The sequence below is a fragment of the Arachis ipaensis genome, chromosome B9 (assembly GCF_059453495.1).
Source record: "Arachis ipaensis isolate K30076 ecotype BB chromosome B9, ASM5945349v1, whole genome shotgun sequence".
In the NCBI taxonomy this organism is placed as follows: Eukaryota; Viridiplantae; Streptophyta; class Magnoliopsida; order Fabales; family Fabaceae; genus Arachis; species Arachis ipaensis.
In genome coordinates, this window is record NC_142444.1 from 160,412,844 (window position 1) to 160,437,160 (window position 24,317).

The window sequence follows — 24,317 nt, forward strand, 5'->3', positions numbered from 1 at the left end:
AAAAATTTTTTCCTTCTATAAAGCTAGACACTGTCAAATTTTGTCCTAACACCTCATTGAAATCAACCTTTGATGCTCTAGAGTTTTCGAACACCACTCTCAAATATTTTTCAAAAAAATTGAAAAATTTTATAGAAGAAATGCTTGTGACCATATTCTTTCTCTGCCTTGAGACATTATGAGAACATATCGCTTTAGGTTTCTCAAATTCAACTTCACTCCAAAGGCTTTACAAAACAAATTTAAGGTTTGAATAGCTCGTTGAACCTGTGTCCTGGTTGGTTGCTTTACAGAAGAGTACCAAGTCATCAGCTAACATTAGGTGTGATATTGTTGGACCCCTCTAGAGACAGCAACTGGTTCATATAGCCTCTGCTTTACTTGCTGAGAAATATAGCATCTCTATCACTCCATACACATCGTAAAAAGTCAAGGGGATAGTAGGTCACTTTGACAAAGCCCTTTTTTTGGGTCCAAAGTTATTCAGCTTATTACCATTGACACACCTCATAATTAGACTAGTGACGACAGATAAAAATCCAAACATAGATAGAATTTGTTCTAAAAAATTTCAAATAATTCTATCATATACTTTTTCTTATCAACTTTAAAAACAAGAGTTTCATGAAGTGAAGAGCTTCTTGTGCAAGAATGGTGTTATGTGGAGTTCTCCTTCCCATAACAAAGCTACCTTGCAGTGATCCTATAATCTCAAACGAATAAAATTGCAACCTGTTCACCACCATTTTCGTAATAACCTTGTAGATAACATTACAAATAATAATTGGTAAAAAAATCTTTCATCTTTATAGGATTATCAATCTTTAGAATCAGAACAATCAAAGTATCAAAAGAAGAAATATCCAGAAAGGTATTAGAAAAAGCTTGGAACACAAATTGTCAGACACTATTACCTACAATAACCAAACATAAGTTGTTGCATAATGAATATTATGAATTTTTTTTTTGAAACGACTATCTTATGATTACAAGATAATTTAATTGAATTGAATCTTCTAAAATTAAACAATAAGTTGTAGCTTGTAACCTAATAAAATAAGGATGAATTTGATGTGAATTTAAATTATATTTAAAAGTTTATTGTTAGTCAATAAATTACTATATATAAAAGATAGAATTCTAATTTTAATTTTACTTAAAAAGTATAAAGAATTAAAGATGATACTCTAGTAGAGTAGTTTTACAAAGCATATCTCTCGACATATTTTTCACAAATCTTCTGGTGTTTTTATTTGGAGCCCTTATTTGTCGTTACACTTCTCTCTTCTATTTTGGGTCAGGTGCTTGGGATTCCATACCCAAAGACTGTTGGATCCATTAGTTGTTGGGCCTGACTACTAACTTTGCTGATTTCTCTTTTTGTTAATAAAATAATATTTCATATTAAACAAAAACAATGAATACTTTTACCAAAAAAAAAATCCCTCTAAAATTCCCTCTGTATTTTCGTGGGATAAAATCTGTCGAAAATATCCGTTTGTAATAAAAAAAGAAAAAGTCTAGGACCAGCAACTTTATTAAATTCTGGCTAGCATGTAACAAGCAAAAGAAAAGTGAACCATTGGATAAAATCTCACACCAATCTCACACCATTAAAATCATCATTGATGGCTACTTGATGGCTACAAATTACAAAAGTTACTGGCCCCTAATACTCCTTATAAAAAAATTTAAATTATAATTAAGAATTAACTAACATGTATTTTTAAGACACATGATAAATTTATTATTAATAAAAAAATTTTAATATTTTCATTTAATAAAAAATAATACTACACATTGAAGTCTTTTTATGAACAAATCTAAACAAATTATACAATATATAAGACTTAGAGTAATTTTATCTATAATTTATTTTTATTGATATTAAATTAATTTGATTAGACTTAATTAACAAAAAACTTAAATTTATAATATTATTCTTTAATAAAAATAAAATAAACACATTAAATTTTAAATATTTTATATTTTTTATGAATTTTTTTTAATTTATAAACTAAACATGTACTTTTAGAATACAAGATAAGCAAACCCTTTAAAGACCCAAATTTTTTTTAATTTATAAACTAAACATGTACTATTTGAAGACCCAAAATAACTAAGCCGTATGAATAATTTCTCACGCTAGTGCTGGTTATTAAGAGCAAGAACATACTAAATCCACGATATGTTTCCCTTGTCTCGAAACAAAGCAAGCAAGATAGATGCAAATCGTGACATGTGGAATAGTTTCTCTTATCTATGTTTATATTATATTATATTATATTTATGTAGCTTAAGAAAATCCCTCTAATAATGAAGCCATAATAAGGTATGCAAGCAAATGCAATGAACACAAAACTATAAGCATTATATTCAATTCCCAATCATATTGTCCCCTGACGAGAATGTGATTATCCAAACAAGTAGAAAGCAAATACGGAAAAACGGTTTCACATGAGTCTCCCCGTGTATCCATAATAGTGCGTTGATATAAATGACAGGTTATTTATGTATTTTTCTTGTTTTCTTAATCAATATAATGATTTTAGATTTGAATTCACAGAACAGGGAAATAAAAAGTTATTGCTGCTGAAGATATCCTATCTTATTCATAATTTTTTGTTTGATCGAATTGGATTAATCTAATAATAATAATAATAATAATTGAATACTAGCAAATAATTTTATCAGGATCTTTAATGCTCCACCTTGTGTGTTGAATTTTTTACTTTAAAAAAAAAAGTTTTATCAGGATAAAAAAATATAATAAAAATTTCCTTTTTCTATATATCTATTCTTCCACATCAAGGTAACTAATTCTAGTTACGTACTAATACATAGATGAAACGTGGTTAAATTAATTTTGGATCCTACACTCGTCATTTCTTAAATTTTATATCTCATCTAATAATAAAAATTAAATAATTAAATCAATTCAATTATAATAAGAATAAGTGAGGATCGGAAACACAGAAAATCTAAAGGTCTTGGAAGACAAAAATTGTGTTGGATCGATGTTTATGATACAGTGTATGTTCAATGGGTGCATTGCATTGCATAGCACGTAGATTTTCTGATCCTCAATCTTTAAGAGAACCTACACCTTATGTTAGTTGTATCCTCTAATAATAGCTTATGATAGATAACTAACACTAGGTTAAATATCATAATATAAGTTGGTGCAAAGAACCTAGCTTTGGTATTTGCATTGTCTCTTGTGCGCGCGCTGACTTGTCGTAAGTGATAAGCATTCCTTTTCTTCTGGAGAATTCAACTTTTGTTAATTATAAGTAAGTAGATAATGGAGTTCATTTTAAAGGAATATGAAGAGTACTGACTGGACTGGAGTAGTTAGGTACGTTGTTTGCAAATGCTGGGGAGTAGTTAGCTAGTCTTGGTTCTGCTATTTCGTCATACATGGAAAACAAAATCACCTAACCAACCACACCACGCAATATTCAGAAGCATTGATGAATCCAATTCCTTTGCAGTTGTTGCATGATGCAAGCCCAAATGCAATGCTGCTTCTATATATTATTTTATTACCACCTCAGTCTCTGGTGCTAACTAGTAAATCTACTTTAATTTTCCATTACAAAAGCAAGGGCTACTATTTCTAGCTACTGCATGCCCCTCTCCTATCTGTTCTCATCTGATCAAATTAAAGTTTTTCAGAAGCCACTCTCTGCCAATATATGAGGTCACTTGGATTATATATGTATCTGATGCACCAACCATCTCACACCCATGCCATGCCTACCCTCTATAATTTCTCTACAATCCCATCATTAATTTAACAGTAACTTCTACAACCTGCTATCAGTCCATTATTTGAATACAAATGCCATACGCATTCATTATTGGGAGTTGCGACTCACTCAGGGACCCAAAAACTGACATAATAAGTATTTATACACAAACAGCAGTGTTGTTCTCCTCCATGATTTTATATTTAATATAACTCAAATCAATGGAATTTAGGTTGCTTTGAATATTTTGAATTTGATAGCTATGTAATCCAAAGATCTCCATGACGGAGTAGCAACATCAAGCATGGCACAAAGTGAGAATCTGACATGAGAGATAAAATTAGATTCTTTTTATCATGGCCCATCAATGTGTACATTGACCAACAGAAAGAAAGACCCTAATATCACACTAAACCTTAATCTCATTCTTTCTTTACAAAACCACCATCTTTGGTTTCTAAGTAGCTGCTACTTTTTCTTTTTCTTTCTTACCATTAATTACAATCTTGTAGGGTTCTCTTTTCCTGGCAGATCTCAATTTTCAAAATTTAAAGAGCGTGTTTGTCTTCAAAGGAGTTCCTCATCCAAGGCACCGACCTTTCTTCAACACAATCAGCGTTTGAAGAATCTGAAAAACAAAGCCAGTAAAAAACCATAATTAGCTTAAGTAAACCAATCATTAATTAATTAAGGAAATTAAAGTCCAATTAAGTACCTCGGGAGTTAAAGGACCTCTTGCAATGAAGGATGGCGCCTTGGATCCCATCATGCTGCAGCAGTAGAGTATCATCACTCCTGCTGGCCAGAGAACCGACTCCGACCAACGCCGCCGGCGATGACCTGCTCTTCCCCAGATGCCTAGAAACACCTCTCATCCCCGCCGGAAAACTACTGTGTCTTGCATTTCCTGAAGAAACAGAGGCCACCGTAGGCGACGCCGTGGTGTCACCATAGTTCCTGGAAACTCTGACATAGAAAGGCCTTATGAGCTTCAAGTATTTCTGCAATGATTCCTTTGAAAATCTGTGTGTTTTGGGTTGCTCGGTTCCAAGTTTGGCTCCAGAGCTTCTTGTGCTGTTGACTCTGCTGAGTGTTGGAGTAGAAGAACAGCTATGGAAGTCTTGTACATGGAGCTTGAGCGCGAAAACCTTACTAGTACTGTGGAGCCTTCCGCTAGAGTGTGGTGGATTGTCCTCTGTTTTTTGCATTGTGTTGGTGCGTTTCCTGAAGGTGAAGATTCTGAAGCTGGGAGCGGATTTAAGGAGAGCAATGGGGGATTGGGGCTTTGAAATAGGCTCGATTGGGAGCACCTTTCGCTTGGAGATGGAGGGAACATCATCAGTGTCGTGTTTGGTCTGTTTTGGTGTTTGCATGTCATGGAGGGTGAGCTCCAAGTCGAAGAAGGAGTCTTCTTCGTCGTCGTCGGATTCAATGTCGGTTTCAACCACAAGATGAGGTTGTGCTGTTGTTGTGGTCATTGGACTGGGGTTGTTCCTCCAGAACTTGAGGAAGTTCAGAGAGTCCATGGAAGAACAGAGAGAGAGAGAGAGAGAGTACTCAACTGTTTCGAGCTTAGGGTGGGTTTTATAGGGAGGGATGTTGGGTGATGGTTGAATCAGAGAGACTAGAGAGCATTGAATGTGCTGCCTGCTTGGGGAATCAGAGAGACCAGTCTCCCTTTTGCTTTTTAGACACTCATCACACGCTGCTTCTTTTTCTTTTTATTATTTTTAACTCTTCCCTTAATGCCTCACTCGCTTTTTTTTCCTTATATTTTTATACTATTTAGTCATTAAATCATGTTTATTCAAGTGCTTTATTAGTAATATAAGAAAAATAACTATAAATTTCAGGTAACTACATTTAACTGTCCTTTCAATAGTAGTTGGTAACACATGTAAAAAGAGTGAGAAAGGAGAAAAATAAAAAAGTAGTGCGAGTCTTGCACTACATTTGTAGAAGATGATGCAAGGATGCTGACGGGAAACTTCCAAAAAGGGTAGAGAGGTGGTAGTAAGTAGTATTGTAGTAACAAAAGGAAAAGATAAAAGAAAAAAAAGAAAAAAAAAAAAAAAAGAGAAAAGACGGGTTAATGAAAAGAGAAGAATCATAAAAAAGAGCGCAAAGGTCTCCCTGCTGCTTTTTAACCTTTCCTTTTCTTCTTTCTTTACAGAGAGACCTATTGGCTATTTAGAAATTAAAAAAGAAGCTGAAATATGAGTCAGAAAATTAGACCAATTTTATAAAAAAATGTGACTTTTATTTCTACGTTTACAAAATCTTAAAAACAAACATGGAAAATAAAAACACAAATGGAACGGTCCTTAAACTTCTTTCTTTACAAGGAAAAAAGGCAAAGGGTAAAAAAGGTTCAAAGCTGGGGTCACGCATGTCCTGTTGCTTTTAGGACCCCAATCTTAATAGTCTTACACCCCACCCTCCTAACTCCTAAGTTTTGAAGAGGTCCAAGTCTTTGTTTTGTGGTTTGAATGAGCACGATGGTCCAAAGTCTTTTTGCTACAAAAGGTTTGACTTGTTATCTTGGTTTGGATAGTCTTGCACTCTTCCTTATCACTTTTATTTTATGCATTACAAAACTGCTTCCATAAAGTGTGACTCTGTGTGAGTATAAAATTTGAGGGAAAATGTGAGTCCATGAATAAGAATTTTCAGTCTATTCTTGTTGGAATCCAATCCAAGGTATTCTTTTTCACTGTTGAATCAAATGTTTACAATAAGATAAGAAGTTATAGCTATTAGTGAAAATGTAATTTCTATTACTCGCATCATGATTTAATGTAGACCTTACTAAAATAGGGTATTAATTAATGCATGACCAGAAAATCTAAGTAATTAGCCAGTATCATTCGAATTCTGGCATAATTAAACAATGTGAATACTTTGACTAAATTGGTTTAGTTTCGCGTCCAAATCAATGATTCTGCTCATTGAAGTCAGTCAATTCAACAATATTGTGCGTAAGAAAGTAAAACTCCCTTGCTGATTTTACTGAATGCAACACAATTTGATGTCCCTGATTAAGTTAACCACACCTCCTATTTCTAGCACATTTCTTAAACAATTTGCACATCCCAGCTAATGAAAGCAACATTCCGAGGCCTACTATAAACCCTTTTATGCCATGCAATATTACCATAGCTTGCATAACTTCTTACGATTGTAGTCTACTATACTAATAGTCCAGTATTCGAGTAGTTTTCAGGAATTACATAGGTTTAGACCCGTATCTAGTTGTGGAAGGTGTTATTAGCTGTGAATAACAGTTCAATAGAATAATCAGAATCAGCAGATACAAATAAAAAAAGAAAACAAAAAAGAAAAAAATGAAGACCTCTAAAAATTCTCTCATAATTATTATTAGAGAAATATAGGAAATAATTTGTAGTTTGCTAACATTAGTCAATTCTAAAATTTAAGTTTATAATTCAGAATTTAAAGTTAAGAGTTTATTATTTAAAATTTAGATTTAAAATAAATACAATTATTTTAAAAAAATTAACTGATATTGACTAAAAAAATTTAATTACTTAATTTTATTATTATTATAAAAAGTAATGAGATGTTTTCTTTATTTAATCTAAGAAAGTAAAAGGAGAAAAAAGGAATAATCATATGCAAAGAATCAAGAAGTAATATTTTGATCAAAGTTCTGAAAATCGAATCAATGATTGAACTACTATTTTAAAAACTGATTCACTAGTTCAATTTTTTAATCGGTTCAATCATAATTTAACTGGAATAATTGAATTATAAAAAAATATATAAAATAATAAATAAATACACAAAAATTATAAATACTAATAATTAAATTATATTCTTATTATTATATTAATTAGAATGTTAAATTATATTACTATTATGTTATAACTATAATCATTTGATTAATATATTTTGGCATTTTATAGTTTTTAAATTCAAACTAAATTTATTAAGAATTAAAAAATTTTAGTCTCTTCAAAGTTTTTTTTTCTTTTAACCACAATGTATCTTTTAACATATTTTTATTTTAGGTTTTATGTATTATAATTTATCTATATTAGTATTTTAAATACATGTCTATCTTATGATTAAAAAAAAATAAATTACATAAATCTTAAAAAAAATTTCATAATAAGAAAAAAATTTATTGGACCCAAATGACTAACCTCTCTCAAGAGATATTAAATTAAATAAAATAAATCTTAGAAAAACAATCTTAATAAAAAGAGAACTACCCTATTTTGCTTCCATAGTAGATATCCCAGCTTCCATCCACGGCTAATTTTTTTTATATTGGAAGAGTGTGTGAGTTGTGCTTGGATATTATGTATACAGGTGTTAGACACAGGTGTAGGACAGAAAAAAATCGGACCGTCCGAATTTTTTGTTAAAAAATTCGTTGATCATAAATTGGACCATCCGATTAGTTTGTTTTTTTTTTTTTATTTGAAATGAAATCGGACCCTCCATTTACACTTTTTGTTTTTTTTTTTAATTTTTAAAAACTGAAAGCAGACCTTCCGTTAACAATTTTTGTCTTTTTTTAATTTTTCCTTTAAAAGAAAACGGACCCACCGTTTTTTTTATTTTATCAAAAATCAAAACGGACCGTCCGCGTTTTATTAAAAAAATATTTTTTTGTAGATCTTCTTTAATCGGACAATCCGAATTCCTTGATCTAAATCTCTCGGTTCGATTTCAGCCTCCTGACACCACATCCTATTCTCCATAATGCTGTATCATCCTATACCTTCCTCCATATTAAAAATAAAAAGCGTCCATCCACGCTTCTCTCTTTTGTATTCTGTATTTATTTGTTATTTTCTAAAAAAAAAAAAAAACTACCCTATTTTGCTGCTGCAGTACTACCGTGTTGTGCAGTTCTTTGAATCTCAAGTTCCTTACTTGTTTGTTATCATAGTCAGTTTTCATGCCTTTGAAAATGGATCCTAATATCAATTCCAATTTCCTTAATAAATTTAGATTTAGCCAAGTTCCCATTATTCCCAATGTAGAGTAACAGTGCACTGATCTTGTAAATGGGTTGGAAACCATGAACTATGGATCAACGAATGACCCTTTTGATTTCTTCTTCCATCTGATCAAAACAATGCTCAAAATCCTACTTTTTTCATTGTCACTATCAGAACCCTTGCTCCTCTTGCTTTTCATTTTTTTATTTTTGCTATTTTTTTAAATGAGAAAATCGAATGGGTTCGAGTTCGATCCGATCGACCAATTCCCTACCATTTTCTCGATTCACAAACGTTTTTAATTTGACGATTTTGCATTGCGGATCGAATTGTATTGTTAGACGATTCTCGGTCTGATCGGTCTAATCCGATGCGATCGAATTTCCAAACATTAATGTTGAAATATCAAATGGAAAAAGTTATTTAAAAGAAAAGAACTAAATTTTTTTTCTGGATGTGAACCTGAAGTGAATAACCTAGTGACCTACAGATAAATAGAGTAAAAGCTGCAGCAGTATGTAACTTGGGAAAATGCTGATATTATGCATTGTAGTGGAATATTGCTATTGTGTGGTCGTTATCCATCTTGTATTCCTTGTTAAAGCATTTTTCTTTCCGATCAATCGATGACAATGGAAAATCACCAACAGAGTATTACCAGTTTCTTCACACACACGGCATTCTCATCAAACAAGCTACGACATACATCTTAACCAAGCCCTCTTTCTTTTATTTCTTTTCTTTTCATAATGTTTGAAAAGCAGAGTACTCTTTAGCTCGTAAAGTTTTTATTTTTTAAAAATAATTTATTTTTTTTTAAATAAAAAAGTTCAACACAATAAGGTAAAGTAAAAGAAAAGAAATAAAAATTCATAATGTTAAAAATAACAATCTCTAGTATTGCCATCAATAACCATAGGATTTGTAAAGGATCTGTTAATAATATCCACCACACTTAAACTTTGATTTTTGAAGATTCTATCAATTTTTTTCTAGCCAAATTGTCTAGATGATCGCAAAAAAACTAACCAACCACCGCTTCTGTTCCATCTTTTTCGTTGATATATCCGTTCAACTTTCATAGTGTTGAGCGTACCTAAAATAATTCATATCCTTCCAAGAGCAAACAACCAAGCACACCACACCTGCCAAGTGAGCTCACAACCAATGAACAAGTCAAAAGCACTTTCAATAGATTTATGACATAAAACACACATGTTATCATTTTGGCCAATAACACCTAATCTACACAGTCTTTCCCTTGTATTCATCTTACCAACCAGTGCAAATCAAGTAAACAACTCAACTCTTGGTGGGACAAATCCTCTCCAAATAGTACTAGTGAAACTATAGCTTGTGATATCCGTGGGAAGTACCTCTGCCTGCAATACCTACATAAAGGAATTAGTAGAACAAATACCTTTTTTTTTATCAAATTTTCAGATCACTCTGTCCTCTCTCTCAGTTATCAGTTTCACTGATTGCAGAACCGCATGAAGCTGGTTTAATAGTTCTACCTCCCATTGAAATAACTCTCGTCACCACTGGAAATTCCAAATCCACTCTAACACATCCCAGAACCCACAATCCCCTATGACAGATCCTTGAAGATTTGAGACCGAAAAAAGTCTTGGAAAAGTCACTTTCAGAACACCACAAGGTAACCAGCTATCCTCCCAGAAGCGGATTATCCTGCCATCCCCTAGTTCCATAGCCAAGCCTCTGATCATCTTCTCTCTCACTTGTGGCTCTCTGATTTGTAATTGACAAATATCCTTCTAAGGACCCTCTCTTGTAGGTACAAGCTGATCACAAATCATCTCAGAAGGATTCATGTTATTATAGGAACATACAATTTTCTTCTAAAGTGGACAATCCTCTTTCGAAAATCTCCACCACCACTTGAACAGGAGCGCTGTATTCCGAATTACTGCGTCACCAACTCCCAAACCTCCTGCCTTTTTGGGGCCTGTATAACTTCTCATTTCACTAGAGGCATCCCGTCCCTCCTGTCCTCCTTACTCCACAAAAAGCGTTTCTGTGAGGATATTATTTTGTCTGCTACTGCTTTCAGCATTTTATATAAGTTGAGATAGTAAATAGGCAGGCTATTAAGAACAGATTTAATGAAAACCAACTTACCTGCTTTATTCAGAGACTTGCTTTCCATAGACTTAGCTTTTCTTCTACCTTATCAATCACTGGTTTCCATGTCTTGACCACCCTCGAATTCGCCCCTAGAGAAATGCCAAGATATCTGACAGGTAAATACGCCTTTTTACATTCCAACTAATAATATTTAAATGATCACAATTCATAAAAATAAATTAAATAATTAGAATGTTTAATCATCCTACCTCACATTGATGGGTCCCTATCCCCAAGCTTCTTCTCTTGAACTTGCGCCACAAAACCATCATTCTTCTGTTGAGGTTGGTTCTTGGGGTTTGTTGTTGCACCGGCTTTATCAAGCTCCTTTTGTGCTCGAGAATCCATTGACAATGTTTCAATAGGTGAGTTTTGAAGCGAAATAGGACGCTGCCTTTTGTGCCCTGCTTGGAAAAAGGGAGTGCTCTGATCCTTGAAAGCCACCTGTGCTATTCCCAAAGAGCCAAGGGTGGATGGATAATTTTTCTTTTTCTTTGACCCCACCTTTACATTTGATGAGGACTTCACCTTTGCATTTGATGAGGATCCATCATGCATGTTAGTAGGCTCAAGAGAAAATTTTTTACTCACCAAGTTAGAGTATATTGCTACGTTCTCCTTGCCTTTTCTACTAACTGTAACCCATTCACCCTCTTTTGCATGAGTATCTTTATTCATGTGTGATTCTTGCAAATTATCATGTATAAGATCCGCTGCTCCATGCTTCTCCATAATTGGAATTGATTTGGTGTTAATTCCAAATTCAAAAGTTGAAATTTGATTTTTTATTGGGATTTGACTACCTTCCGTCATTTTCTTGTTATCCACCGAAAATAGTGACTGCAAATTTTGTTCTTTCACCGTGCTTTCTTGTTACGTGCCCAAAGCAGCTATATTTTTCTCAATGCCATTGTTGTTCTCTTTCAGACATTCTCTTGTTACGTGCCGAAAGCAACTACATTTTTCACAAATTAAATTCAAGTGCTCATATTTTATGTCATACATACGACCATCAACTTGAATTCTCTTTATGACTGGAAGTCCCAAGTTGATTTGCACACATGCTCTTGCATACTTTTTCCTCTCCGCGGACCTGGTGGCTAAGTCGATGTAGATCGGTTTTCCAACCGCTGACGCAATCATTTTCATGGCTTTCTCTTGACAGTAGATGTTTAAACCTGTGATCCTTATCCAAACCATGGTAGACCCAAATGTGTTTTCACAAGGTCTGAATGAAGAACTCCAAAGTTTAACCGCAACATAACTACCAGTAATCATCCACGGTCCTCCAAGGAGAACCTTTTCTCGATCCTCCAAGAGATCAAATTTGATTAAGAAATAGACATCTGGTACCTCATATCCTCCTTTGATTCTCCAGGCCTGTACGTGATCGCCGTATAGTTAAAATTTTTTCCAAGAACTTTGATCACAATGGCATCTTTGTAGGGCTCTGCCAATATCGCTTTTGCTTCTTCCGTGAACGTCACAGTTGGTATCTCCGAGTCACCTTACTTACCTAACTACTGTAACCATCTTATCCCTATCAAGAGAATCAGTAACCTCCAAAACTCTCGAAACACCAACAACTTTATCTCTAAACGATACCCTTTGACTTTAAGTTTTGTTACTGTCCCATTTAGTCCCCTCCTTTTTTCACCTGATGCATGCCCTTCCCCGCTCTCCCCTTATTGCTTCTGCCGGCATGGCCGGCTACGTCGCTATTTGCCACCTTCAAAGACTCATCAGACTCTCCCCCGCTCTCACCGCTCTCCACCAAGTCAAAACTTATAGTATGAGCATTTTTTCGTTTTCTTTCTCCTCTCTCTCATTATCACCTTCTCTTTCTCCACCTCTACTTTTTTTTTTCTTTTCCTCTTTTATTATCATCGTTACCATCATCATCATCTTCTTCCTCCTTCTTGTCTTCCTTTTTTTTCTTTTTATTTTCATAGTTTCTTCTGTTTCACACTCCCATAATTCTTATTGTTTTATTTTTTAAAAAAATAAAAAAAAATTATGTAACTTTTTATTTTACCTTTTTATTTATTTTTTGACAATAAACATAAAATAAAAAAATACGTCACTTTATAAATAAAAATATAAAAATTCTACACAAATAAAATAGAAAAAAAATAAAAAGAACAAAATAAACTGTAATATCAAATTAAAAACTTTAAAAATTTTAGTGTTAAAATTAAAAAAAATATTTTAAAATTATAAAATTTTATGGTAACAAATTTTAAAGGTTATTTTTCATGTGAAAGAAAAAATGTGTGTATGGTGTGCATATCTATGAGCAATTTTTGTTGGTTTAATTTTAAACTAACTTAATTAAACTTAGTTAATAAAAATAATTAAATGTATAACTAGATTCATTTGATAAAATAGAGTACACATTAGATAAAGAAAAAGTCTAGGGACCAAAAATTTTGTTAAATTCTGGCCAGCATGTAGCCAGCAATAAAAAGCAAGGTTGCGAGAACCGGACCGGTCATCAAACCGGTCAAGTGACTGGTTCAATAGTTTAATGGTTCAACCGTGGTTGAACCGTGATTGAACCGGTTTAATATATAGAGTGAAATTATAAAAAATTGAATACATAATTTTAAAAAGTTAAATTCAATAATTTTGAAATTAATAAAATTCAAAATTTAACAATTTCACAAAATGTACAATACATAATTTATCATTAAAAGGTCATAAACAACTTCAAATGACAATATTCAAAACGCACATAAATGACAAGGTATGACAAGGTAATTGCAGTAAGGTAACCATTGCTACTTAAATCTCTCCTTTAATAAACAAAAACTTCCATAGAAAGTTATATCACTTACGACTTTTCATCCCCAAATTTCCACCATTCAGGCTCATACCATGCCTTGCCCCTGAAAAGCAACCAAAATGATGCTTATAAGCTTAATCCAAAACTGGCAAGATTCAACTTGTATTTGGTTACATATTTAACATTTGGTGAAGGAGAACCAACAACAAACAGAAGCATAACCATAGGCAGGCAAGGGGCACGGATAACTTATCATGAAATAAAATATATGAAATCATAATTCACAAAGTACTCTTCTGATATCACTTCTCCAGATTTCATGCATCCAATATATGCCCCATCCTGACCGCGGCGGCGGTTAAGAAGGTCAATTAATCCCTCTGTTAGGCCAGTCAACATATAAAAAAATGTGTCAATAATTTCATATTGGAAAAAAAACAGTTAACTGCTTATCAAAAAAAAAAACACACACACACACTATATATAAGGAGATCAAAATATAAACACTCTTTACCCAGATCAATGTCAATACTGTCATCAACTTTCACATAAAAGTCAGCATCCCAGTTCTGAACTGCAGTACTAAAGAAGATTTTTGCTTTCTTAGGCAACTCTTCTTGAGCTTCCTCATGACCTTCCTGATATAATGAAAACAAATTATCAATCTCTACATTTAGCTTGTTTAACAATATCCAAAGGCAAGTAAGCATGTCAAGATAAATCAATATCAACAATATCTTTCACATAAAATTGTGTCTATAAATAAATGTCCCTCAAGGGATTACCCATTGTGCATCTATACTAAGTCAAGTGCATATTATATAATTCATTTCTTCCTGTTTGATAAAACCACCCACCACAGTAAAAAATATCAAACTAATTTGAATTTTAGCAAATTGTAACCAGTTTTTGGTGCCTATTTGAAAAAATTTTCACTTACAAGAATCAAGAAATCCTTTGTATGCAGGCATGCAACAGCTCCAGGGGAAGAGGAAGACGACGGACGCTCGAGGAAGAAACAGCGTGCCTGCGACTGGTGAGTCTGAGAGCGAACAGGGGTCGGTGCGACGAATGGCGCAGCGGCAATAGAGGCACAAGGCGGTGGTGGAGGCTAGGCTTGGGGGCAGGCTTCCCGGATTAGTAGATTAGGAGGAGGCGAGTAACGGCGAGGACGCGGTGTCGGCGACGACCAACGAGTAGGCGAGCTCGGCGACGACCAAGGAGGAGGCGAGCTCGGCAACGACGGTGGTGGTTGCGGTGGTCAACATCGTCGCTGCTGTGGCTGCTCGTTTGGTGGTGGTGGGCTGGTGGGTATGCGACTGCGAAGAGGCTGATGGCTGTGTGTGACTGGGTGGTGAACTGTGCTTGGGTGGTTTCTGCCTTCTGGAGCTTGGGGCCGTGGGTGATCTCTGGAAGGTGGAAACTGATTAGGGGATTTAGGGCTTCCTTTCGTTTAGGCGTTTTTTTTTTTTTTTTAAAAAGAGCCAAAACGATGCCGTTTAATCTTTTAACTTCCCTTCCAAAAACCGCAAAAAAAACCGGACGGTTCTCCCGGTTCACCGGTTAACCGCCGGTTCGACCGGTTTTTCCCCCGGTTTTTTGCCAGACGATTTCTGGCCTTACCCGGACCGGCTAGGTGATCGGTTCCCGGTTTTTCCGGTTGAACCGGCCGGTCCGGTTCGGTTTTCAGAACCATGATAAAAAGTGAGTCATTGGATGAAATCTCATATCAATCTCACACCATTAAAACTATCATTAATAGCTATTTGATGATTACATATCACAAAAGTTGCTGGCCCTAGCATTTTTCTTAGATAAACGTGGACGATACAATTAACAGGTTAAATTAAAACAAGGAAAGACATCTGAGTGATAATGAACAAACATGCACTATATAAGATTTTCACCATTCATTCGGAAAGAAAAATGAAATTAAATTACATTGCATTGAAGGATCGGTTACGTTATTCATTCTTAACCATAACTAAAGTCGGAACCTGAGGCTCCAAAGTCGCTATCCTTTTCTAGCTTCCTTCTGTTTCGCTCTTTTCAGTTTCACTTTGATCACCTTTTGGTTTGTGCATCTCATAATTCTCCAATCATAATAATAATAGTAATAATAATCCATATCGATGGGGGAATCATCGTTGATGCACAAGATCCATGACTCTTCATCGGCATCGTCGTCGTCTAGCTCAGAGGACGAGAAGAGGCCGGCGTTGGCACGCCAAGCCGCCACTGTGAAGGCAAAGGCGAAGGAGAAGGCGATCCATTACAAGGCGGAGGTTAACCGCCTCTTCGGCCGCGAACAGCCCGTCCACAAGGTCTTGGGAGCTGGAAAGGGTAACTGATGACTAACTCAGATCCGATCCTAATATTTTGATGGATTAGTTGTTGAACAAATTTGTTGTACGTGGTGCAGCGGCTGATATATTCCTATGGAGGAACAAGAGAAGCTCAGGGATGGTACTTGGTGCCGGCACCATGTTGTGGTTTTTCTTCGAGAGAATGGAGTACCACCTCATCACTTTCATTTGCCATTTCCTCATTGTATCTCTCGCAGCTCTTTTCTTGTGGTCCAATGCTTCTGTCTTTATACACAAGTATGTATATATATATGCCAATTCTTTCTCTTTCTTTCTTATAATGAACTCTATTTTAATTTCTTCAAATAATTAAGTAGGGCCCCCGTGCAAGTTCCACAAGTCGCAATCCCCGAGGATTGCCTTATTCACATAGTCAAAGCTCTGAGATTTGAAATTAACAGAGCCTTCCTTCTTCTCCGAGAAATTGGAACTGGCCGAGATATCAAAAAATTCCTTACCGTACGTAATTTATTCATTTCTCATTCAGATTAATTAATGCATTCTTCTATTCAAGCTTTCTCTATGCATGTCATATCCCATCCAGGTTGTTGGTATATTGTGGCTCATCTCACTTGTTGGGAGCTGCTTCAACTTCCTCACCTTGTTTTACTTATGTACGTTAATTATCGAGACACTCTTTTCACGCATTATTTGCTCCTACATATATATCGTCATTAATATTCTGAATGAATGATACACAGGCTTTCTATTACTGTTCACATTGCCACTGGTGTATGAGAAAAATGAAGACCAGATTGATGCACTAGCAGAGAAGGCAATGATTGAGATCAAGAAGCAATATGCGGTGCTAGATGCTAAGGTCTTGAGCCAGATACCAGTGGCCGGGTTCAAAAAGGATTAATTCATTACAATAAAAACATATATATTTCTTCTAAGTTTCTCTCACTTCATACTGTCTTCAGATCCCAAATTTCTTTTCAGGATTTATTTTCGGAGGATTGTCTTGGATTCATTCTGTATTAGTTATCTTATATAAATTAAATGTGAAGGTTAATTATATGACATGGCAACGGTACAATTAACCACCTAGCTAGCTAATAGCTAATAGCCTTTGCCCATGTAGGTAATGTAAGAGCATGTCATTATATATCCAGGATAACGAAATTCCTATTGTTTTTGTTTGTCTAAAGGGAGAGGAATAAAAATAAAATTAAAAGAAAAATTAATACTAGTAGCTGGTGCTCTATAATATATTTTAACTTGCCATGTTGTATGTTCGAGATAGATCTCGTTATCATTTCCTCCGTTTTCTTAATAACTCACATGATACCAGCCACTCTAAAGTAGCTCTCTTCTTAAAAATTGATTTTATCTATTTCATTCTTATATATAACATGAAAATGACAATAGTGGGAAGGTTATTCTACTAGAAGTCTCTGATATGGGTTGTGAGATAGATCGGAGACTTGCGAGATGAGACGATTGTCGGATAGTCTTGGAACAGTAGGGTGGTAATTGCAAAGATATTTCAACGCCTAAGTCAGAATGGATTTGAGAGGTATAAGGTGTGTGGGATGAGTGAGTACATCTAGCTCCCCTTTATATAATTTGTGATAATTATCTTATCTTTGTTTAGCTAAGATAAGAGATGAATTTGAATTTAAATATTAGATTAGGAAAGTTATTCATTCGTCTTTGGCCCGTGAAAATGACCCAATTTTAGAAATATCGAGTTTGGTAACCATTTTGAGAAATGACCCGAAGATCGAATCCGAAACAATTATCTATATTATTTTCGCGAGTAAACTATAATTTCTACTCACTAAAGTTAAAGACGCTGACATATCTACCCATAGAAAAAGGAAATTACTATTTGTACTCATGAAATATGGGTTCGCACAACAAAATTATCCAAACACTAAAAAATTACCTAAAATCCCTAAATTACTCTTATTTTCACCACCACTTTTCTAATCTCAAATCTCACCACCACGCCCTTCACCCAGCCACCTTTTTAACTCTAACCCTCTTCACCCAGCCACCACTTCCTTTCTCTCCAAAACTCACACACGGAGACATTACACACACACCCCCACCTGAGAAAGAAGAAGAGAAGAGGAGGGGGAGGGAGACCGCACTGACAACGTGGGGACTCGTCACCGCTATCGCATCATCGTCGCTATTGTTGAGGGAGCCCGAAGAGGAGATGCAAGCCAGAACCAAGGAAGGGGGAGTTGTCGTCGCCGTTGTGCCTTGCTGCTGCCGGTTCCGTCGCCTCTATCGCCGCCATTGATTGAGTCCGTCGCTGTCATTGTCGCTGGTCTGGAAGGAAGAGAGCGCGCAAGAGATTGGAGAAGGAGCAGAGGGCGACGACGCCGGTGGGTGTCACTGCCACCATGGTTGTCGACGCTGTTCAGTGAGGGGGAAGAACCGTTTTTTCTCTTTGCTTTTACTATTGTTGTTGTTGTTGTTATTGCTTTATGTGAAGAAGATGATGATGGAGGTATAGTGATGGTGATGAAAGAAATGAGGTGGTGGTGCTTTTGAACTCAGAGTTTGACTCAGGTGAGGGCGAGACAGGGAAGGAGGGGGTGGATGATGCGGATGATGATAAGGGTAATTTAAAAATTTTATGTGATTTTTTAGTGTTTAAATAATTTTGTTATATGGAATTCATGTTCTGTGGATACAAATAGTAATTTTATTTTTTTTTATGGGTAAAAATAGTAGTTTACTCTTATTTTCGCTATTGAAGATCAGATGACAATGTAGGAAGTCAATAGAAGAGCTGAGAGGCTGTAGAAAGTCAATAGAAAAGCTGAGAGACGGAGAGTGTGAACTGTGGAGGATATCGTAGTGGAGAAGAACGGCATAAGAGAGTAAAATAAAGTCAATTGAGGTTATCTATATTATTTTCACAATTGAAAGTTATTTATAAGTTTATTTATAAAAGATAAAAGTGAGTATTTTTGTTTAAAAAGAATGCGAGTGATACAATTTTTTATATCAAGTTGTGAAAGTTACGTTATCGAATTTCCTATATACAAATATAGACCATGAAAAAAAGAGTTATTCTATGGTACAGATGTAAATTGGTACAAATTTACAGATTTTTTTCCTGAGTGAACATGAGATCGACACGTGGCTATGTTGATCCAGGGCTTGTCTCCCCTTTGATGGCTGGGGCTGGCTAAGTCGTTAGCCATTCTTTTTTGATTGGGTCTTTGTTGGTGGGCTGTTTGACTTGGACTTTGACAAACAAAAAAATTGGGTATCTAATCATGTAACTTTTCGTTTTTTTTTTTTTTGTGTGGGTTCCTTTATTAATGGGAGGAGGAACACTGAATAGCAAGTGTTGATGCATCCATGGAGGCCGAACCAGTAAGGATTATGGTATCCCTAAAAAGGAAGCCCTAGGTTTCGAGGGATAGGGAGAGAGCTGCTGAAGGCGTCGCCATTGGTGGTGGATCTAGCCTCGAAGCTGGGAATGATCGACGCTCGAGGTTTGTTTCGTTTTCCGTGCCAACAACGTGATCCACGCACCGTTTTTCCTCTTTTTGTTGTTGGGCCAAGCACAAATACATCTTACCCAACCCGAAACCCGTCGAACCGAGACGGATCCCCAACACCTCGTCCTGCTACCAACAGGACTCCGCACAAAGCCCCTCGTTTCCATAGGTGCCGCTACTGAACCATCGCATCTCTTACCAACGATTTATCATCGGATCTGGACTCAGGACTTGATGTACTTGCTATGGCCCGAACAGGTCTTTCCACGACGACCACATGCACAACAACAACCTCGTTTCCATAGGTGCCGCTACTGAACCATCGCATTTCTTACCAACGATTTATCATCGGATCTGGACTCAGGACTTGATGTACTTGCTGTGGCCCGAACAGGTCTTTCCACGACGACCACATGCACAACAACAACCTCCGGAGAAGCCGACGCAGTCTCTGCAATTTGTGCCCCCTACTCCACGCGATAGAGACGACGAATTTCAGAACGCGGTGAGCCCCAACCGCTTCGACTCATCAAAGGCATACAACAAAACGTCGTCGTCCGGGTTTGTGTTGGTCTTTCTCCACTAGCTTTACCCGACCCAAACGAGCGGCGGCTTCGTTGATGGTCATCAGATCTCGATTCCGTTGTTGGTGTTCATGGTAGTGCTGTGGGCTGTAGATCTCCTCGTTTGTCAACAGTCACTCGGATGCTGTTGTTGTCGCTTTCGTCTTTATCTTCTTCCTCTAGATTGCTGTGATGTGGACCTATACGAAACATTGTGTATAAGCCCAATTCTCTTTAGGGAGTCCACCACTGATGACCAACAAAAAAAATACAAAACACCGGCCCGGCCCAACTCCCTTGCAGTTGCTTTTGATTGGCTTATTCCAGAAGCCGGCTCCTCCTTCGAAAACTAAGGCAGACAAGCTTTTAAACCTCTGCCAAGCTTGTTCCCTCCGGCCAACAACTTGCACACTTGTCAACATATTATCTCATCTGTATGTATTAATCTGTACCATATAATTGGCCTGAAAAAAATTGTGCAAGAGTAGGCTCAAAGAATAATTTTGCAATATATAGGGTGCCCGTGTAAATATGTAAATAGCATGTTAATGTTGAAATACTTTGCCAAATACGAACGTTCTCCTCCCGCTTGCAACCATGTCCCAGTGTCGAGATCGCACACCCCATTTCACAAACGTATAATAATGCTATATGACCAATAAATTAGAACATCAATATAATATTGATCCCTATTTGATTTGTTTGTGTGTATTAGTCGCAAACTATTTGTACGCATGAATTCATGAGTAGTTACTAAATAAAAATTTGATATTAGACCTAGGTTTTTGTTTTTTGGAAAAAAAAATTATTCATACACCGAATATTCTTGATACCTATATAAAAGTACAGTTATTATTTATTAATTGTGTACTAAAATTATTTTTTAATTAACAAAACAAAAAGAATACATGTTTAATTATTAAAAAATATACTAATATCAAAACAATATTTATTATAAAAGATATTATAAAAGATATAAATATAAAGATATTATTTTTTGAACATTCATTTATTCATCTTCATAAAAAAATATAATACACTCGACATAAATTCATCAAATTTAAAATATAAAAAGATCACCGTTTTTCAAATATATTTAAAAAAATTACATAAAAATTTTCTAAATTTTTTTTGAAAATACTCTTTGTATTTGGAATATTTTAGATCTTTTAATAGATAAAAAAAATTACATTTTTAGTTGTCTTTTCATAGTTGATAATTAAAATTTTTTAAATAATTATTTAATTAAAAAGTCAAAATAGCTAACTATTCTCAACTTTTAACTTCTCATAATTCGTTAACTATTAGCTGACAAAATTCATTATCTGGAGCCATCACTTGCCAAGTTGCCATAATTCGACTCTTCACCTCGTGTGGCAAGGGCATCTGCAACCCCATTGGCACTTCTTTGGATCAAATTGATTGAACCTCATAGACCAAGGCTGACCGTGTTTCATGCCAAAAATCTTCCCGCTAATATCTCTCTTTCAATGATCTAAAGGCACCCTCCAATGGCCAAGTCTATGACCTTGTATTTTCTTACATCTTTGGTAATGCCCATAACCTAGAAACTGGTCCTCCTTCTGAATCACTATCACTGTCTGAGGAAGATGTCAAGGATAGAGAATCATCAAGAACATATTCCACAACCTGCAATTAATAGGTCTACATTCGTTAATAAATAAGGTTATATATATCAACTTTGCAAAATACCAGCCAACTTTAAAAAGAATTGGTACTTTCAGAAACATCTTTAGCTTTTTAAAGTTAAAACTTAGAAGCACAAAAAGTTTGGTCTTACTATAATGCCAATGAGATTATGGCTAAACAATGCAGCACAAACCTGGAATGGTGTTACAGGCTTGATTTCCTGAACTTCGGAGATCATTCCGCTATGTACATTGGGGCATTTTGAGTTATTTAGCCAAACTACTGTTCTGCAGTTTACACAGTATCCGCGATTGGTTGTTAATTTCTTTGCCAATGCTCCTGCATCGGAGTAGACTGATTAACATAAGAAGAAAATATGAGGATTTGTGTTTATCTTAATGAGAGAAGAGAAAGAGTAGCTTCTTCATAGTGTGATAAAACATGACTGCGGAAAAGTAATGAAATGAAACTCATTACTCCTGACAATATCCGAAGGTAAAGGATAAAAACATGAAGAATGCTAGAGGGCCATCAAAATTTATAATTTTTGTTCATCACTTGGCAATCAATGTTTAAAAGTATGGGATAAAGTATGTTGTTGGATTACTAAATTAAAGGAATTGACTTGATGGCTAAAAACAATAAATTCTTATGATCCCCTAGCATTTCTCTAAAAACATTTGACAATTCGAGTAAAATTACATTGCATAGTGGGAAATAAATAAACACTTGGTTAATTGGTTTACCCGTGTATGCTCTATTGACTGCCTCTTTCCAGTCAGTAATGCTTTTGGTATCTGTGAGATCCTGCAGATGCCTCTTATTACGATCTTCAACCCTATTTATAAGCTGCTGTTTAGCAGCATTGCCATATAGCACAACATACTGCAACTCCCACAGATGATTATCATTTGCAGCTAAGTTCCATGACCTGAAAAATGCAATATCATGTATCCATGAGTTAACAGTGAAGCAATATTGATGATAAATTTAATTTCCAGACTAAGCAAACAAAAAGATATCAATATCATTGGTAGTTATTGTTTCAGGAATGACATGCTCAATCACCAGGATGAATGATACATGACGAGTTGATGCAATATATGTCATGAAGGTAGGAGAAAAAAAGTATTACCAGCAGACTAACCCCACCGAGACCAAAGATTGCATATCGAGAAAACTGAAAATGTGCACCAGAACATCATGCGGCAGTTGGAACGAATCTGAATTACAGGATGGGGAAAGCTTCATAAAGACATGATTTGTTTTCATTCGTCAATGGAATAAACAAAGCTGTTTTGCAATGTAATCTGACCTTTTTCTTCCTGATGCTGAGGTTTGCTGCGCCTCTTATGAGCAACCATGGCGAGCTTAAATTCTTTTACAGCCATATTCCTTTTTTGCTTTGGCAGTGCAGCTTCTACACTCTGAAGAAGGAAATGGACTGCAGAAACGGCACTCTGAGTCTGTATTCTAGAATTAGAAGAGCAATAAAAAAAATTGTGATAATAATAATAATAATAATAATAATAATAATAATAATAATAATAAGAAAAGAGATGTGAGAATGCCTTCTCTACTAATACAACTTTAATTCCCAACAGTATTGCTCGGTAACATTCAATAATAGTTCTCAATATCTTGGCAATTACATAAAAAATGTTATTCTTGAAAGCATAACAATAATCACCTAGGAAATTATAACAAGAAACAACCTTTTTTCATTACAAAAGCACATACGAATTTCTCCATATTTTAACAAAAAATAAAAATATAAATTTCAAGAATTATCAGCTTGAACTTGTCTATCAAGTTGATACAAGAATACTATTGAAAATCATATATCCTGAATTCCATTCAATCTCAAAGTACCAAAGTTTCAACTTGAATGAAAAGCAGAAGAAAATGAACAGAATTGATGGTGTTGACATACTGAGGAAGGAGGCGAAAGGCGGCGAGAGTGTCATGGAAGATGATGGATTGCAAATTCTTTGGGAATTGAATGTAAGCCTCCCTTAGAATGAACCCAATTTCTCTGCACGCAATCGGGTATCTGTAGATTTTTGGGAGAGACTCCCTCAGCCCCAATTTCTCGTACCTCTCTATTTGGCTTCTCATGTTCATGTTCTCTTCTCAATCGCAAGAATCAGACACAATCTTCTATGGTTCTGCTGAATTCGGGGACAACCTTCTTAGGGTTCCCGTTTTGCAATCGAAATCTACCGCCTTTTCTACGTTTCCACGAACGGCTATGATTTTACTAAATCAAAATTGGAAGATTTTTTTATTTTTTTTTAAAAAAGGGGTAAATAACTAAATATAAATATTTTTCTTTCCTTTTTCAGCGTGGCTTAAGGAGAAGGGTGGGAATTAACTTACAGAGCATTGCATTATTGTCTTCCTTAATGGCACCCAAGCTAAAATGGAATACTTGTGGAACCTAAGTGCTGAAAGTTTGAGCACTATTCATTTTTAAAGCTTGGAGAACTATTCATTTTTAAAAGATGGATCTTAACAGCTATATTGTTATTTATTGACTTTCATGGTTGAGCGTGTTTATTTAATATTTATCCAAGAAAACTAACGGGTTGTGTTAGGTAATCAATTACT

The 24,317-nt window shown here is 35.3% G+C and overlaps 3 protein-coding genes across 5 annotated transcripts; 1 reads left to right on the forward strand and 2 right to left on the reverse strand.

Moving 5' to 3' along the window:
• Positions 1–4,080: 4,080 nt before the first annotated feature.
• Positions 4,081–5,469, reverse strand: MAKR5 (membrane-associated kinase regulator). The gene is made up of 2 exons (XM_016321944.3): positions 4,468–5,469; positions 4,081–4,380 (listed from the first exon to the last, which is right to left on the reverse strand). The coding sequence occupies exons 1-2, from the start codon at positions 5,276–5,278 to the stop codon at positions 4,301–4,303; spliced, it is 891 nt and encodes a 296-aa protein (XP_016177430.1). The 5' UTR covers positions 5,279–5,469; the 3' UTR covers positions 4,081–4,300.
• Positions 5,470–15,591: 10,122 nt separating this feature from the next.
• LOC107616088 (reticulon-like protein B1) lies at positions 15,592–17,134 on the forward strand. 2 transcript variants are annotated; one of them, XM_016318087.3, is made up of 5 exons: positions 15,592–16,001; positions 16,081–16,261; positions 16,342–16,483; positions 16,569–16,638; positions 16,726–17,134. In XM_016318087.3, the coding sequence occupies exons 1-5, from the start codon at positions 15,791–15,793 to the stop codon at positions 16,884–16,886; spliced, it is 765 nt and encodes a 254-aa protein (XP_016173573.1). In that variant the 5' UTR covers positions 15,592–15,790; the 3' UTR covers positions 16,887–17,134. The 2 variants fall into 2 exon arrangements, with proteins under 2 accessions (XP_016173573.1, XP_020966972.1); XM_021111313.2 differs by having other exon boundaries at positions 15,603–16,001; positions 16,339–16,483.
• Positions 17,135–21,028: 3,894 nt separating this feature from the next.
• Positions 21,029–24,149, reverse strand: LOC107619339 (F-box family protein). Of its 2 annotated transcripts, none has more exons than XM_016321594.3 (6): positions 23,641–24,149; positions 23,023–23,180; positions 22,843–22,930; positions 22,454–22,638; positions 21,901–22,046; positions 21,029–21,707 (listed from the first exon to the last, which is right to left on the reverse strand). In XM_016321594.3, exons 1-6 carry the CDS (start codon positions 23,829–23,831, stop codon positions 21,597–21,599), a joined length of 879 nt encoding a protein of 292 aa, XP_016177080.1. In that variant the 5' UTR covers positions 23,832–24,149; the 3' UTR covers positions 21,029–21,596. The 2 variants fall into 2 exon arrangements, with proteins under 2 accessions (XP_016177080.1, XP_016177079.1); XM_016321593.3 differs by having other exon boundaries at positions 21,269–21,707; positions 21,901–22,061; positions 23,641–23,947.
• Positions 24,150–24,317: the final 168 nt, after the last annotated feature.

What these genes read in the sequence shown, in the direction of transcription:
- MAKR5 (XM_016321944.3), bottom strand. Translation starts at nt 5,278, where the DNA reads ATGGACTCTCTGAACTTCCTCAAGTTCTGGAGGAACAACCCCAGTCCA. An exon ending in GAGGTCCTTTAACTCCCGAG is followed by an intron (nt 4,381 to 4,467) that starts GTACTTAATTGG and finishes TTTGTTTTTCAG; the next exon opens with ATTCTTCAAACGCTGATTGT.
- LOC107616088 (XM_021111313.2), top strand. Translation starts at nt 15,791, where the DNA reads ATGGGGGAATCATCGTTGATGCACAAGATCCATGACTCTTCATCGGCA. An exon ending in ATATCAAAAAATTCCTTACC is followed by an intron (nt 16,484 to 16,568) that starts GTACGTAATTTA and finishes TATCCCATCCAG; the next exon opens with GTTGTTGGTATATTGTGGCT. An exon ending in CCTCACCTTGTTTTACTTAT is followed by an intron (nt 16,639 to 16,725) that starts GTACGTTAATTA and finishes AATGATACACAG; the next exon opens with GCTTTCTATTACTGTTCACA.
- LOC107619339 (XM_016321593.3), bottom strand. Translation starts at nt 23,831, where the DNA reads ATGAACATGAGAAGCCAAATAGAGAGGTACGAGAAATTGGGGCTGAGG. An exon ending in TCAGCATCAGGAAGAAAAAG is followed by an intron (nt 22,931 to 23,022) that starts GTCAGATTACAT and finishes CCTGTAATTCAG; the next exon opens with ATTCGTTCCAACTGCCGCAT. An exon ending in TCGGTGGGGTTAGTCTGCTG is followed by an intron (nt 22,639 to 22,842) that starts GTAATACTTTTT and finishes TGCATTTTTCAG; the next exon opens with GTCATGGAACTTAGCTGCAA.